Source organism: Arvicanthis niloticus, chromosome 6 (assembly GCF_011762505.2).
Source record: "Arvicanthis niloticus isolate mArvNil1 chromosome 6, mArvNil1.pat.X, whole genome shotgun sequence".
Taxonomy (NCBI): Eukaryota; Metazoa; Chordata; class Mammalia; order Rodentia; family Muridae; genus Arvicanthis; species Arvicanthis niloticus.
Window position 1 is genome coordinate 53,548,729 of NC_047663.1, and position 17,449 is coordinate 53,566,177.

The window sequence follows — 17,449 nt, forward strand, 5'->3', positions numbered from 1 at the left end:
AGGGCATTTGATTCCAAACATTTCTATGCAGTCTCCCCATTTGGGAAGTTTCATAGCAACAAATTTGTTGGGGTCTTTCTCCCCTCCCCTAGCTTAGGAGCAAACCGGGCCTGGCAGGGTTGGTGCATACAAAGGGCTGTAATAAACATGCCCAGGGAACAGGCCGCTGTACTCTCAGCTATTCAGAGCGATTTCACAGCGCTGGGCCAGCCTCATTATGGTGTGGGCTGTTGTCCTATACAAAGTCAGATGAGATGAATTTCTCCCCTTTCTCTGCAAAATGGTTTGTGAATGATACTCGTCCTGGAATCTGTCAGAAGATAGGCGTTTTTGTTTACCATCTGACTTCTTTATGGACTTAGCAGGCACTTTCTTTTTAGAGCCTGCAAAGAAGCCATTGCTATTTAACCATCTCAGCCGTGCCTCCATTGATAACAATATTAATTTATCATTTTCCCAAACCATCTGTGATGGATAAAGACATTCCAGGAGGCTCCCGTGAACCGAATTGTGATGAGAATTAAGAAATTAACCACCACATCCCGCTTCCCCATCACAAAGGGCCCTCGTTCCATCTCAATGAGCAGCAGCCTGTTCTTCCCGCTCACTGCCCTGCCCCCTTCTCTTCTTCACTGAATGTGGCTGAAAGAAGGCTGCTAAGAAGGTGGTGGAGCCTTAGGAAGATGCAATCATTAGTGGGACCGAATCTGAGACAGTGCTCACCAGCCCTGCCCTGCAATCTTGACCCTCCCATCAACCTTTCTTCCTGCAGCTCTGCCAAGGGTTGGGGGGTAGGAGGAAAAAGTGAGAACCCCAGTCCAGCCCCCTCTGGCTTCTTGGGGCCACTGTATGGAACTCTCCCCTTGCCAGTTATTTTTCTTTTGGATATTTTTTTTCTTTCCCTTCCCGGCATCGTAGGCATCGTTTTTCTCCCAACTTGTCATTCTTGGTTACATGTGAGGATTACCCAGGATGTTGTAAGATGCCGTTCGGGCCCCACCCTAGGGATTCTGGTTTCATTAAGAGGTCCATATGAGATGGAGACAAACTGGCCTTGGAAAAGCTCTCCAAGGCTGAGAACTGCCAGGGCAGGGGTTGGTATATATGAGATAAAGGTGGTAGGTTGCTCTTGCCATGGATTCAGGACGTCCCCAGGGGAGGCCTAGGCCCTACAGTTTATTCCTTTGAGGAGACAGATCACTAATTGATGAATTCAGATGTTTTAAAGATTTTAAAGTTTCCTTTGATGAACACTGGGGGGGTGGGGACTTAAAGTTCTTTTAATTTTAAATCTTGCCGGGAGGGACATGTGTGTCATTTGTGTGTGCGTGTGTTTAGACCTGGTCATCTGAGTCTCAACAGAGCTAAGTCCCTCCCACACCCCCATCCTGACTCTATGGCAGTGTCCCCTCACTCTATAAAAGCATTAGGTGTATACTCTCCCACTTTTCTGGGTCCCTTGTGACAGTTCCACTTTCCATAATTTGGGTGGTTCAGGGAGAAGAATTTTTACCGGAGTCATAAGATAATCAGTGGCCATCACTTAAGGCACAAAGCGGCCTCTCCACAAAGTGGCCTCCAGTTTGCAAGGAGAGAAAGAGGCAGCTCAGATCCTTCAGCCAGGAGAGAAACTGCAGGAAGAGCTCACCACAGCATGACCCAGCATGAGAGAGCTTTGCTATGCTCTCTCAGGGATGTGAGAGTCACCACAGCATGACCCAGCATGAGAGAGCTTTGCTATGCTCTCTCAGGGATGTGAGAGTCAAGGCTCCAGCTCTGTATACAGTCTACAGGGCAGCGGGCTAATCTCATGCCACCTTAAACCTCAGTCATTATCTTACCTGTGGCATTATCTTCAGGCTTCTGGCCACTGAGTTCCTTTCAGCTTTAACATTCCACATTCTACCTGCCCTTCTTCAGGACTGAAACATCTTACCTCTCCTGGATTCAACAGGGGTCATTCTTTATAGCAGTGTGGTTGTGATTAGGAAGAGCCAGGAAATAAGGCAGGGTGATTTTGTTCAGAGGTCTGGACAAATGGCAAGTGTCCTTGACCCTGTGACTCACACTCACCTCGTGCAGTATACCACAGGAAAACAGTATTCCTCAGCCTAGCTAGCGCTAGTGTGCGTTCCCTAAACATCTTTGAGCCAGCTGTACCTGCCCCGGGGTGTGAGTGTCCCTATCCTTCTGTCTTCTCTCATTCCTAGACTCTACATGGACATTTTTGGGGTTCTCAGTGCTTGACTAGAAAAAAAAAACCCTGATCTTTGAGTTCCCCAAGGACATTTAATTTGGCAAACAATCTCTCCTTGGGGTTTCTGCTACAGAACATCAGGTGGACCCAGTGTTCAGGCTCCAGGTCAGGGCTCAGGTTTCACTTCTGGGTGAGGTATGCTTCACAGCCTCAGCCTTCATGTCTGGAGATGGGCAAAAGGATCCGTCCTCCCTCTTAAGAGTCACTGTGCAGATTAAATGAGGCACACAGCATGTACTCTGTACATGTTCACCACTGTGATTATCTGTATACATCAAGGAAAACAGAGACACAAGAACCTTCACAGTTGTCAGTAGGCACACAAAGCAGTTCTTTTGCTATTTGTTTTCTGTCCTTATTTATTTTGATGACCCAATGGGTTTCATTCAGGGCTGCTTATAGGATCCAGGATGAGGGGTATTTACAGGAGCCTAGGGTCTTTACCAATGGCTATACTGCTGAAGAAAGTCTCTCTCCCCAATGACCATTAATTATTTATAGCTACTCAGGGAGGGATAGAGCCTTGTGAGCCCCTCCCCTTAGTTACCAAATTTGCCTGCATGTCTTAGGATGGGCATGTTCAGGGATACCCTGACTTCTACCAGTAACCAGATGTTGTCAATCTTGTGTTTTGAGCCATAAATCACAACTGTTGTGGTATCAAAAGAGTGATATTAATGCCACATTCTAAAGACAGTGTTCTGTCCTCCTGTGCTCCTTCTTCAACTCTTATATTCTCTCTGCTCCATCTTTGATGGAGATCTCTGAGTCACGGAAAAAATAATAGAGAAGTCTCATCCATGGCTGAGAATTTAACAGGTCTTATTCTCAGCACTAAGGCCAGATAGTCCTTACTGCAGTCCTCACTACCAGCTGAAAAAAAAAAAAAAAAAAAAAAAAAAAAAAAATCCTCTCTCACCAAAGCTCACTAATCTATGGGTACAAATATAATTATTTAGGTGGTAATTTGATGGGCATGCCCTATCCATTTAGGCTTGCCTAGGTCTTGGTGTGGTAAGTGGCCTCTCAGCCCCTGTGTAGACTCTATGGCTGATTCCCACAGGACTGGACAGGGTCCTAGGGATGTGCCCTGGCACTGTGGTTGCACACTGTCCATAAAGCATTTGTATGCTTTGGAAGCACAAATGATGAACGAGCCCAGCAGCAGGGTGTGCCTGGCAGCTGCTTGTGAAAGCTCAAGGCAAAGGTGGGGACAGCTGTAGACAGCCAAACACAGTTCTGAAAGTGCCACTTGGAAGACTAGGCTGCATCTGAGGGCTGCCTGCCTGACCACACTCCAGCATGCAGTCCACCAAAGCCTGGGCTGATCCTCACTATACTGCTTGAAGCTGTCCTCGCCAAGTGCTTGGGCTGGACCTTCCTTCCCATCTACCGTCCTCCCAGTCCAAGCATGTGTGCGCCCTTGCAGAAACAGTGGCACTCGGGACCATGCTAAGGACCTGTGTTTTTCTCCTCAACTGTAGAACAGGTGCAGGAAGACTACTGTTCACTAGATCACAGCTGGTCACGTAATCCAGTTTAGAATTATGGGCTCCCCTCCCTGTGCACTTCCTGTCATCTGCACCTTGATCTGAAAGTGTCAGAGAAGTGTCAGAGAAGTGTCAGAGAAAAAGCAAGGCCATCCACCCTAAAACACTTATTCTTCAGTGCCTTGTTATCAACTGTTGTGGGGAGAGGAGAGCCTGGCTTGAAGGAGGTTGACACAGACAGCTGGAGTGAAGACGGGGGATTATCTGTGGATCTCCACCATTGGCTCCCCATGCCCCATTAGCATGGAGTGTATAGCCTTTGAGCTTGCTGTGACCCAGGATGTGAGGGGATTGGCATTCCCATCCCCTGCCTCATTCTTTCGTCCAAATGCACAGGACAAATGAAACGGCCTCTCCCCAGAGGAGAAGGCAGCGGCTGGGCCCTGAAATGAAAAAGAGAAAAAGAAGCTTATTATGACATGGGGTGAGTGATATGGAAGAAATAAGCAGTTGGAAGAGAAAGTCAGTGAGGGGAAGCTTTCTATGAGCCCCTGGGGTGGGACATTTAGAGGAGACTGGGCTGTGAGGAGAAAGCATAGAGAGAGCAACAGTGCAGGCACCTCCAAAGTCACGAAGCAGCTGAGTGCTTGGAGGGCCCTTAGTTAGGAGGAAGGAAGAGAATGCGAGGCAGAGCTGTCTTACCAGCATCTGGTAGGTCCTATCCCAAAGCATGGGAGGCTAACTCGAACCCAAGGACGAGGTGTATGTTGGCAGTTACAGAAGCTCCTTCTGTACGGCAAGCCGCAGTGGGGAAACGGTACGCACACGTTCCATATCTGGTCAAGGCTGAGCATCATGGTGGGAAGAAGTCCTAACGCTCAATGACAAGAAGGCAAATGATCCAGTTCAAAATGGGCAAGATGTTTGAACAGACACTTCCTCAAGGATGGACAGATGGCGAATAATTCCATGAAACATAAGCCGTCACTGGGGAGATGCAAATTGAAATCACACTCAGATCCATTCTCCTTGAAAATAAGAAATACAAGCCACTTAACAATTCCAAATGCCTGGCAAGGACAAGGACCTACCGGAGTCACCACGCACTGTTGGTGGGAATCCTGCATGACATAGCTGCCCAGTGCTTCCCTGAAAACTGAGACCCAGACCCTGTCATAAGACCAGGATCCTGCTCACAGGCATTTCTCCAAGAGAAATGAAAATGTAGGTTCTACAAAATAAACAAACAACAAAAAACAACAACTGTATACAAATATTTATAATGGTCTTATTTGTAATTGTTAATTGCCCCAAACTAGAGACAGCTTCAGGGTGTGTCAGGGGATATATGGATAAAGTAGGTACATCTCCACTGAAGAAGACTGTTCAGTGCTGCAGCAGAGAAACGACCTGATTCTTATGCCGCCACACACAAACTTCAAATGCAGTTGGCTACATGCAAGAGATTAGGCTCAACAGATGACATACCTGGCAACCCCATTTACATGTGTAGACATTGTAAATACATTTTGCAAAAGGTGAAACTAGACAGAGTGGGGGCTGATGGCAGAGGAAGAGATTCTTGAGACAGCTGGACAATTCTGAATCTTGATGAAGGTGGTGATTAGAGCTGGCATCTGTGATAAAAATCTGTAGAAGTGAACAGCAAAAAGGAGTGAATTTTACTCTGTGCAAATTACAGTAACAGGGGGCTGGAGAGATGGCTCAGTGGTTAAGAGCACTGGATGCTGCTGTCCTGAATTAAATTCCCAGCAACCACATGATAGCTCACAACCATCTATCCTGAGATCTAATGCCTTCTTCTGGCATGCAAGTATACACACAGATAGAACATTCATATACATAAAATAAAGAAATCTTTAAAAAAAAAATTGCAGTAACAATGGATGAAATTCCTTCCCTAGAGCTGTAGCTTGGGTATGTCCCCAGAGGTAGTTTGGGTGTGTCCTCCAGAGGTTCACTATCAGAAGGTTGATTCCCTGTGTAGCAATGTTACATGGTGTTGAACCTTTTGTTTTCCCCCCTTTGGTTTTTCAAGACAAGTTTCCTCGGTGTAGTTCTGGCCTGGATCTCACTCAAGACTTGTCTGGCCTATAACTTCTGCCTCTGCCTTCTGAGTACTGAGTACCGTGATTAAAGGCATGTGCTACCAGCACTGGGCAGGAGGCGTGAAACTCTAGGTAGGCCCTAGGACTGGAGAGATAGCTCAGTGGTTAAGAGAACTTACTGCTCTTCCAGAAGAGTTGGGTTCAGTTCCCAGCACCCACAGCAGGCAGTTCACAACTTCCTATAAGAACTTCAGTCCCAGGGGATCTGACACCCTCCGGCTTCTATGGGCGCCTATATGCATAAAATACACATCAACTCATGAATAATAAAAACAAACAAGCAAAATAATTCTATAAAAAGGAGATGCGGCCTAGTAGAAGATGGTAATGTCAGCAAGGCCGTCACCCTGGGAGAGGATTAATGTCGGTCTCGAGTGACCCTGCTTCCTGTGACAGTGGATTGTTTTTAGAAGAGTGAGTCTGGCCCTTACGGCTGGGCTCAGCCCTGGGTTCAGTTCTGCACTAACAAACAGGGAAACACAGCGTAAACCTGGCTCTCTTGTCTCTCTGGCTCCTTGTCTGACCGTGCGTTTGTACATGCACCTGTTTCCCTTTCTTCCTCTCCACCATGTCTCGATCTAAGCAAGTGTTCCCTTATCTGAGGGCAAACAGATGGGGCCACCTGATCTTAGACTTTCAGCCTTTAAAATGGCGAGTTAAATATAAAATATACCTTTTCTTTTCTCTTTTCTTTTTTTTTTCTTTTCATTCTTTCTGTGTTTTTTGAAACAAAGTTGGCCTTGAACTCTTGACTTTCCTGTCTTAGCTTCCCAAATGCTGGGATTAAAGGTGTGTGCTTCCATGCCCTGAAAACTTGTTTTAAAGCAACCATCTTCAGGGTGTTTTTGTTACAGCAACAGAAAATGAACTAAGACATTATGACACTGTCCCAGGGTCTTATCTTCTTGTCCCCATTTCCCTCACAACTCTGAAATCATCAAGAGCTGCCATACCCACCCCTAACCCATGTTCAGCATTTACTCCCCTGCCCTGGCCTTTCTGAGTCACCACCTTCTTGTTTTGCTTGGCTTTCCTCCATATTATGCCCCATGCATTGCAAGATACCTAAGCAACCTTGGCCATCTCTGGCATGTTCCTTCTCTTGTTTGTTCCACAACCTCCTTTGGAAATTTGAGAAGGAATGAGTGTTTGCACACTCCTTTGTGGCCAACACATGTCTTTTACCTTGTATAACCTCTAAGCAGTAGGGGACAGGGTATCTGTCCATCAGACTGGATACATAAGCAAGAGGTATTGGAACGTAGGAAGCCTTTGGCCCTTGGTCTATCTGAAGATGATGGCCCTATCTGTCTCCATGGATCCTTCTCTTTCCTTTCCTGACCTTGATGCAGCTAGAGGTCAGTTGACCCACAGGTCCCCAGAACCCTCCCTACCTCTCTGTTCTTTGTGAACCACATCCAGGTATACAGCCCAGTCTTGCTAAAAGCCCAGAACAATGCACCCTTGTCCTAGTTAGGTGTCTAGTGCTAGGATCAACACCATGAACCAAAGTAACTTGGGGAAGAGTCTTATTCTACAGCTTACAGTCCTTATAAAGGCAATTAGGGCAGAAACTCAAGTAGGGCAGGGACCTGGAGGCAGGGACTGAAGTAGAGACCTTAAAGTAGTGCTGTCTACTAGCTAGCTCTCCATGGCTTGCTCAGCTTACATTTTTATACAACCTAGGACCACATGCCCAGTGTTGGCACCACTCACATTGGACTCCCCCTTCCCCATCAGTAATGAAAATGTCCCAAGGTTTGCCTACAGGCTAATCGGACGGAGGCATTTTCTCAGTTAAGATTCCCTCTTCCCATATAGCTCTATCTTGTACCAAGGCTGACAAAAAAGCTAACAGCATGGCCCTTAGGAGGTTTGGGAGCAGACACCCCTTATGAATGAGCCTTGCAGGTCTTGGAAGTCCTGTGGTCTCCTGATTGGCTCTGCCATCAAACTATTCCTTGGGGAATCTTGAAGGTTCCTCATATTCTCTGATGGGCCAGGGTCATGATAGTCCAGATAAAATAACTTCTCTGCCTTACATATTGCTTTATGTTCTGGGAGGCTTGAGAGATGGAAAAGAGGTTCCACCAACTCCCTGGGTTGGTGAGAAGTTCTCTTAGCCCTTGTCTTTCCATTTCTTGACTTTCTATGTCTAGGACAAGAGTAGAGAATACTCCAACACACACACACACACACACACACACACACACACACACACACACACACACACTTAAACCATGTCAAGGTTCTGAGGCGGGGTCCACTAAAATCTCTTGCTTGAAGGTTTTACTTTCTGACCGCTGATGGGCCTTGACACCCCCCCAACCCCCCACTGCACTCTCTACTCAGGCCTTTACTGACCACCCTTTTAGAAATGGTGCTAATATCTCCAGCCTTGTAGGAAATCAGAGCTGGCAAGGACTCTAGGGATCATGGAAGCCCTAGTAAGTACTCAGTCAGTTTGCTACAGCCTCAGATTGCCCAGAGATGTGACCTACCACAGAGAAGGTTTCTCCCTTGGCAAGGGTGTCTAGCGACTTCATCAGGGAAGCTAAGCTACAAGAAGCTCTGAGGGCTGATGAAAGGCAGAGCTGTCTTCTTTAAAGTCCAGGCATTGGCCTGAGAGACCCCTTAGAGAGATAGCTTGTATGGGGTGTAGCACAGGTGTGCTAGTCACCTTGAAACACCAGAAAAAAGCACAGTGTACCTGCTGACTTAGACAACAGATAGTTAATCTCTTCCTAGCTCTGGAGGCTGGAAATCCAAGGTCAAGGTGCCAGCTGGGCAGATTCCCTTTGAGAGCCAGGAGGGAGGGATCTGCTTCAGGCCTTTCTCCTGGGCTTACAGATGGTCACCCTTATACTGTGAGTTCATGTAGACTTTCCTCTATAGCTGCCTTGTACCTCATCCCCATCTTGTGCGAGGACACCTGTCATTGATTAGAACCTACTCCAATGACCTATTTTTGCCCTAATTACCTGTTTAAAGGACTCACATTTGTCCCATACATGGGCACTTGGGATTAGGACTTCAGGGTATGCATCCCAGGGGCTTGGCAGCAGTTAAGCGCACCAACTATTCTTCCAGAGGTCCTGAGTTCAATTCCCAGCAACCACATGGCAGCTCCCAACCATCTGTAATGGGGTCTGATACCCTCTTCTAGTGTGTCTGAAGACAGCTACAGTGCAGTGGGTCAGTTCTTAACATGAGGCCAAAGTAGTAAATTTTCTGGGCTCCTGGGGGCCTAGGGAACAGCCAGATCATGTCTGGTTTGAGGACTGAGGGGACAGCCAGATCATGTCTGGATTGAGGACTGAGGGGACAGCCAGATTATGTCTGGATTGAGGACCAAGGCCGTGCTTATTCTGTTTCTCAATTACAAAGGTACCGACGCTCAGCCAACACCTCTCTTTCCCATAAGCCTGTATTCTAGATTGCTGCCTCTTGAGTTTCCACTTGATCTCATTCCCTGGAGCCAGGGTACCCAGAAAAAGTAGACAGATTCCCCATAGGAGCCCCAGAAGACTTCCAGCTGGCCCTGTGAGCTGCTGGAAAGGCCTGGTCTCTGCTTATGCTCACCAGTAGAAGGTAAGGGCTATGCATGGGTGTGGGAAGCCATTGGTCAGTACCAGCCACCTCCAGCCCCACTATTCCAGAGTTCTTAGAAGTCCCTTCTGTTTGTTAGATACAGGCACAGTGCTAGCGGGTGCTTAGACAGGGCACCCTGCAACACAAAACCTGCTCCCTGCTCTTGCCTAGGACACTATGATGAACCACAGTCATGAAGGTAAAGTCTACACTCTAGATCCATGGAGACAAAACCCTCAGTGGAGTGTAGACTGCTGCCCTTACAGAGAAGCCACCTGTAGTCGAGGGAGAGGGGGTTACTAATTCAGAGTCACTGGCAGGGACAGGCAAGGCCTGGGTCCTCCTGAAACCACTTGAATTCTCTTGAGCAGTCTGTCCCTGTCTGCTGACCCAGCACAAATACAGGCCTGGGTTCTCTGCAGCCAGCTACATTCGTGGGAAACCTGATCCTACCATGTTCTCAGGGACCCACACTTCCTTCACATTCTCTCTTCATGGAAAAACTTCTGGTAGCCTATTTCCCATGAGCAGGTGCTGCCTGCCCCATGTAGGCTGTATAGAAGGGGTTGACTTTCCTGTAAAAACCATGGCTAGCTTCCAGGGAAATGGGAGTCACCAGGAGGGCTTCCTGTAACAGAGGATGTTCCAGCCTGGGTCATGTTCTCAGAAAAATTAGGAAAGATTTCTGTTCACCCCCTCATTGGAGCCCCAACAAAGTAAAAGGCCCCTTCCCCTTCCTCATTCTGCACTTAAACCATCCTGCTGTGTGCTAGTCACTGTGCATGTATGTGCGAATCTCTGTGTGTTGTGCATGTACCCATGTGTGTGACCTTATGTCTCTGTGTTTACAGGCTAAGGAGTCCCAGCCTTTGACTTTTTCTTCCTAAGGTTACAAGGATTCCCTGGTCTCTGGCTTTTCCCTATTGTATTATTCAAGGTTCTCTAGAGGAACAGAACTTACAGAATGGATGTGTGTGTGTGTGTGTGTGTGTGTGTGTGTGTGTGTGTGTGTGTGTGTGATTTATTAGGATGGCTTACAGGCTATGTTCCAGCTAGTCCAACAATAACTGTATGGTCCATTCTAGGGAAGGTCTAAGAATTCAGTAGTTACTGGGCCCATAAGGCTGGGTGTTCCAGCTGGTCTTTGGTATATCTCAGCTGCTCTCCAACATATGTCAAAATCCCAAAGAAGTAGGCTCTAACGCCAGTGAAGAAAGGGACTTGCCCATGAGAGTGAAGGCAAGCAGGTAGAGAGAAAGAGAGAGCTTCCTTCTTCCATGTCCTTTACATAGGCTGCCAGCAGAAGATGCGGCCCATAGTAAAGGTGGATCTTCCCACCTCAAAGATCTGGGTTAGAAGTGGGTCTTCCCACATCAAATGGTTTAATGAAGAAAAGAAATCTCTCCCAGCTGTACCCAGCTGTTTGGGTTTTAGTTAATCCCAGAGGTAGTCAAATTGACAGTCAAGAATAGCCATCACACTCCTGTAGAGAACCTTACCACAAGGGCACTGCCTCTTGTTGACCTTTTTTCTCACTCTTAAAACCCATCCTTCTTTGCTCAGAGGGTATAATTTGGGACATTTTCCTTCCTGTGTCTGTGAGGAAAGGTCTTACTCTGGGGCTCTTTGCTGGGGATCGGGAGTGAACAAAGGGTGGATCTCTATTGGGTTGCATATGGCTGCATTTGGTGCTGGGCCACACAATGACCTCACAGCGGCTAAAACAGGGCAGAGATCATTTGCCTATGGAAGAGCCAGAAGTACAGAGAGGTGTCCTGAGAGAGTGGGGGGGGTCTGGACATTCTCTCTCTTCAGAGCTCCAGATCTTTCCAGGTCTCACCAGCCTGTTGCCCTGTCCTCCAGCAATCCACAGGGTATATGTAAGAGAATGTAGGTGTGCTGGCATGGTCTGTAGGAGTCTTGATTGGTATACCTCTGCTGGCAGATGCTCTGTTGGTGGCATGATGCCCAGCCTGGTCCCACTGGCCTGGATATGATCCTTTAGTGACTTCTGTGCATAGATAATGACTGGTATGGAAGTATATACCACACTGCTGCCTCAGTTAGACCAGATGCATGGCTTTGCTTCCTACAGAATCTTGGGAGAAAGATTTGGAAACTCAGCAGCAAGTTTTGGCTTACATCTAAGCTAAGGATGAACCTTTAGGATGAAGCGACTATACAGAATACATGACCATACAGAATTCATCTGGCCCCTGGCCTTGCCAGCAGTGGGCCAGCCAAGGTGGATGAGGTCTCAGCTTGCAGGGCTTGATGCATAATGGACTTCAACACTCCTCCACTCAGAGTCTGTGCTGGGCCAGTTCCTACCAATGTGAAGACACTTTGGGCCAGTGCTGGTGTCTAGCTAGGTGTGATCTGGCTTGGAAGTGACCAACTAAACTTTTGTGACCTTCTAAGGATCCAGAAGTTACTGGCATACAGTTGAATTTCATTGGCATCCAAGGAGGATGGTCATGGTATAAATTTGGTTGCCAGTAGGCCTGCAGAGCAGGCCAGGAAAGGTCAACTGGCACAAGAACCTGGTGTCTCCACATGCCTATGCCCACATTGTGGCTCATAACTGTGAGATCCCATGCTGTGACCCTCTAGTCTCACATGACCAACTGAGAGGCATGCCCATACCACTACTACTACAGGGAAAGGTCAAAGGTCCTTTGCAGCCAGCTCTTCCTCTCTGTCACCCTTTCCATGGACCATCAAGACTGGCTCTTACTACTCACTTTTAGAAGGGGTACAGACTTGGATTTAGGGTACACCAATGAAGATAATGTCTCAGCAGAGATACTTTCCCATTTATAATGGTGTATTAGCTATTTTTTCTCATGCTAGTGACTAAGGTAGCCCAAGGGAAGACCAAGGGTTTTCCTCCATGATGACAAAGGTGACCGCACTGTGCAGGATGTGCTAGAGCTTGAGACAGCTTGTTTATGTGGAATAAGCCAGCAAGCAGAAAAAAAAAAAAAAAATGGAACCAGAGGCAGATATAGCCATATAAGGCCCATCCCTGGTGACCTACTTTTACCATCTACAGCCTTCAGAATCACACCACAAGCCACATAACAAATGCTCAAAAACATGGGAGATCTCTGAGAAATATTTCAGAGTCAAACTCTAAGAAAGAGGAAGATGGGAAAAGCCTAGTGCTTTTCAGAGATAGTGTGTCATGGGAGCCAGCATGCTGCCAGCCCTCCAGGCCCCTTCTGTCCTCCACCCTGTCAGGCCCAGATCCTTCCTCATCCGGGTGCTTCCCCATGTTTTTGCATGTTCTGAAACCACTGGGGTGAATGTGTGCCCACATTGTTCTCCTTCGCGGGCGCTATGGACAGGCTGGCTCTACTGCACACATTTTCCTGATGGGCCTCACGGCCACTCCCAGACCAGAGGCCTAGGGAGAGGCTGCCTTCTCAGGGCCAGCTGTACTGAGGAGGGAATTTTTACTTTAGCTCTTTTGGGATCTCAGTTCTCACTTATTTTCCTAGATATTTTTGTCCCTTTGGGGGACAGAGACAAAGCAGCATGTGGCATGAATTGAAATGACTGCAGATTGCATTACTGGGGTGCCCTGCCCTCCTGGGTTTTCTGCAGTGGGAGCAGGCACAACACTGCCTCCTTTACCCTGTTCCTTCCCCAGTGAAACCACTGCTCAGGCACAGGTGGGCAGAACTTAGCCAGATGCCTGCGGGGGTAAATGTTGCTTGAAACCTCATGGTGGTGGCGGAGATCTCCCCCAAATGTCAGGCTGTGTCATGACTGGAACAGAGTAAGGGAGCTTTGGGATGTTTTTGGATGTGGGGCTACCCACTAGAGCTCACTCTTCAAAACCAGGAGGGTCATAATGTTCATGCCTCTGGCCTTGCTTCATTCCCAGCTTGACCTTTCCATCCCCAGGAGGCCCCTAGGAGGTTCACCAGTTCAACAGTTATTAGTCTAGTTAGGGTTTTAAGGTAAAGTGTTATAGTGACCTAGGAGCCTTGGTTCTGGGCATCTGGCTGCTGAGCAAACTGGGGCAGCATGCTAAGGCAGCTCTTCCCTTTGCCTCACTCTGGCCAGCATCCCTGAACTTCATCAGCTCCAGACCCTCTTCCACCTAGGAACCTACAGAGAAATCTGGAAGAGAAGCTAGTGCCTCTACCCTTCAGCACTGCCCCCCCACCCCCCGCCTTCCACTGCTTGACATCATAATTGAGTATCAGCCCTCCTTTTGGGCTCTGGAGGGGATCCCTGGCTCCCCTCTCCTATTCCTCAAGCAATCCTTTGAAGTAGGTCTATTTTGATTTTGGTGGTAGACAATCCATCTCAGAACTTCTAGAACACGTGCAAGCATAGCTAAGCCTACCTGTTCTTTTTCATTTTTTTTTTTCCTCTCTGGGGTAGGGACCACGGGACACACCTGGGTGGGAAGGGCACTAACTGCCTCTCTGATCCTTCTCTTTTATGTTCTTCACAGCCTGTGATTGCCACCCTGTGGGTGCTGCTGGCAAGACCTGCAATCAAACCACTGGCCAGTGTCCCTGCAAGGACGGCGTGACAGGCATCACCTGCAACCGCTGTGCCAAAGGCTACCAGCAGAGCCGCTCCCCCATCGCCCCTTGCATCAGTATGTGTATCCACTCCTCCCGTCTGCTTGAGTGGGATGGGGGGGACCCTCTGGGGACTGGTTGCTCATGTCCAGAGCATGGGCAGAAAGTGAGCTCTGGCTGGCAAGTCAGGTCTAACCCAGGACCAGCCTCATTCTGGTGATTTCTTGGCTAGAGCTATCCAAGCCAAGAAGGGACATCTGGGGCAGAGGAGCAGGAGTCTCCGCAAACAAGCTAGAGTCCAAGGAACCAAGTGGATTCTCTAGAGAGCAGGCTTGGCGAGCTCCACCCAGGGAGCTGGCTGCCGGCTGATTTTTGCACGGCACAGTGCCTTGTACCTGTTTAATGCTTTAAACAAAAATCAAAGGAAGGAAACTATTTCAAGGCACAATAAAAAGCATATGAAGTCAACAGGCATGCATGGTGGTGTGAGCTTGTAATCCCAGGACTTGGGAGGGAGAGGCAAGAAGGTTGAAGGTTTGAAACTAGCCTGGGCTACATACTGAGACCCCTATATTATTTTTAAAAAAAAGAAGAAGAAGAAGAAGAAAAAGACATATTGTCTGCAGCTGCTTTTGTGGAATGGCCTAGCTGCAGCAGAGACTATAACCCACAAAGCCTGAACTATTTACCACTTGGCCTTTTCAGAAGTCCGTCAATCTCAGTTTCTGAGATTCTCAGAGTCCCTTAGTGGTCTCCATGACTGATTGGTGATGGGGACTCGGAACAGCCCGAGGGTTGTGGGGCCAGTGCCTGAGTCCCTTCATGTCAGGAGCCACCTCTGATTCCTAGATGTTCCTCACAGAAGTCACAGTTGTCTCTGCCTCAAATAGATGGAAACCTTAGATGGCCCACGTCTCTCCTGTCCCACTACGAGTGCTCATCTGTCCTATGTGTGGCCTTTGCTTTCAGAACAGGTCAGCTCTGTTGGTTCTGACAGTGATTCTGACCAGTCTATGAATCAGGAGTCTCTGTCAGAATGTCCCTGTGAGTGTACTGTCAGCAGATGATCCAGTGCTAGTGTAAGATACTCCTGATGTCTTCCCAGGGTATAGCAGGTAGAAAGGGCGTGTAGACTGGGTGTCGTTCAGTAGAAGTGTGTATGCCTAGGACATCCCAGGCCTTGGGTTCACTCCAGCATTCGGAGGAAGGAATGGAAAGAAATTCTTCTCACTATGGCATCCAAACATGAGTCTCACAGCCTATAGAAACCCTTTTCTCTGCATGCCCATAAAGCTATGAGACAAACATTTAGAAAGCCAGGTGCCAGGCATATTTGAGCCTATGGGGACCTGTTCTGTCAGTGAGTAGCCTGCCCCCATCTGTCTGTCTGTCTCTACCTGTCTCTGTTTCTGTGTCTCTCTCTGTGTCTCTCTCTGTGTCTCTTTGTCTCTGTCTTTCTCTCTCTCCTCCCCTCCCCTCATCCCCCAGAGAGGAGCTGCCAAGTTGCTCAGAATGGCAAGAACTAACCCCCCAGGGGACAGAACATCATGAAACAACCTTTCCAAATCCAGTGCCTGGGCCCTGAGACAGTAGGTCTGGGCTCCATTCTAGGATACCCCATGTGCTTGCATGACCAGTGCTTAGAAAGCTTGTGCCCTGTTTTGTCCCAGCTCGGGGAGCCATGGTCCTTGTGTGTGCATCCCCACTTTAGACAACAAGTTTGGGTGTCCAGTGTGCTCCTTGGCCATTAGCACAAATACCCATTTGCAGACCTGCAGTATTGGACCAGGCCATTCGGATATTGCTTCCTGAGAGTTTCTGCTGGGACCAACCTAGCCTTTCAGGGCAAAGGAAGGGCCTATCCTAGGTCCAGCTTCCTAATGAGCTGCTGTGACTGAACACCTGAGAGATGTGTGAATAAAGTCACTGAGAGCAGATCTGCTCTGCACTGTGGACTGTCCTCTGCCTTTGCTTCCTGAGGCACGAAGTCTGGGTCCTCTAGGAGACACAGATCTCTTGTAGTCTCTAGACTAGTCTCTAGGTGTAGAATCCAAGGTCAGAGGAAAGTCTTACCCCAGAGTCAGATGGGGGCTACAGACAGGATTGGAGGTCACTCATCTGCAGTTGTGTGCTCCTTCCCCAGAGCAGTGGTTCTCAGCCTTCCTAATGCTGCGACCCATTAATACAGCTCCTCATGCTGTGATGACCCCAACCATAACATTATGTTGTTGCTACTTTATAACTATACTTTTGCTGCTGCTATGAATCATAATCTGATATGCAGGATATCAGATATGACATGTAACGCCTGTGAGGTCACAACCCACAAGTTGAGAACTGCTACCCCAGAGGGACTTTGGATCCATGGTTTGGTCTTGTCTAGAAAGAAGAAGCCCAAACTTTTGACAGCGGGTGGTTGAATCAATGGAGCTGACTGGCTGAACTCTCACCTTGCAGGAACACAGGGAAGAGCACAAGGCGTACAAGGGATGAGCTGCTGCTATTCTAGGTAGAGGAGGACAGTCAAAATGAAGGCCACGCCTTGATGAGCCCCGCCTCCTTCAGTCACACCCCATTCTACTGACTAACAAAGTGAATGGGAGCCCTGAGGAACTAGCACCAGGCTGCAGATACCAAGGGCAGGTCCCCAGCCCCTCACATAGCATTTCTGCTTCTAGATCATTCTCACCTGTCCAGTTAATGTTGTAGATGAACAAGGCCCAGGAGGTCATATTACAATGAACAGAGAGCCTGAGGAACCCCAGGGCAGGGCCAAGTTGAAGACCCTTGGACAGTCGTAATAAGATGAACATCATGTCAGGTCTTGGGTACAAGATCAGCCCTGTAGACTGCCAGCCCATCTCACTGCCCCTACTCCTGACCCTCCTTAACAGACAGGACTCATGATAGCCCTTCCCAGTGAGGACAGGAGAACACATTGACGTGCCCAGGATCCCTGGGACCCTGCTGCCAGCTTCCCTCTTCTCCCTTTCTCTGCCTTTTTGTTCCTTTGAGCTGAGCTGTGGAGTGGCTGTGGGGGAGGGAGGCTAAACATCGGGAAGCATCTTCTCTGAGACCCTTATCTTTCCAAGAACAAAAATAATGTCTTATTTTTCCTCATTTCTCTCTCTCCCCTTGTCTGAACCTCATGAAGAGATTCCTGTGGCGCCACCCACCACTGCAGCCAGCAGCGTGGAGGAACCAGAAGGTGAGACGATCCTTTAGGATTTTGCTTGTTACATTGGCTGTATAGTAGGGACATGAGTGAGGACATGGGGTGGGGGCGAGAGGCCCAGACCCTCTGTGACCCTCCCCCCACACTGCCAGCTAGGTTCTGTTTTGTATGCATGGCCCCCTCAGCTGCTCTGAAGAAGAAGGAACCACCTTCATTATAACTTCATTATAAGAAGAAGGCACTTCATTATAACTCTCCTCCTA

General features: G+C 48.3%; 1 protein-coding gene across 4 annotated transcripts in view; it reads left to right on the forward strand.

Annotated features, from left to right (window-relative positions):
• The window catches only part of Ntn1 (netrin 1), a 189,764-nt gene that overhangs the window by 124,120 nt on the left and 48,195 nt on the right, over nt 1–17,449 (forward strand). For all 4 annotated transcript variants that reach the window (XM_076936578.1, XM_076936580.1, XM_076936579.1 and 1 more), the window contains exons 4-5: nt 13,939–14,088; nt 17,166–17,219. In XM_076936578.1, the coding sequence (XP_076792693.1) occupies nt 13,939–14,088; nt 17,166–17,219 (204 nt within the window). The remainder of the gene's footprint in view (nt 1–13,938; nt 14,089–17,165; nt 17,220–17,449) is intronic.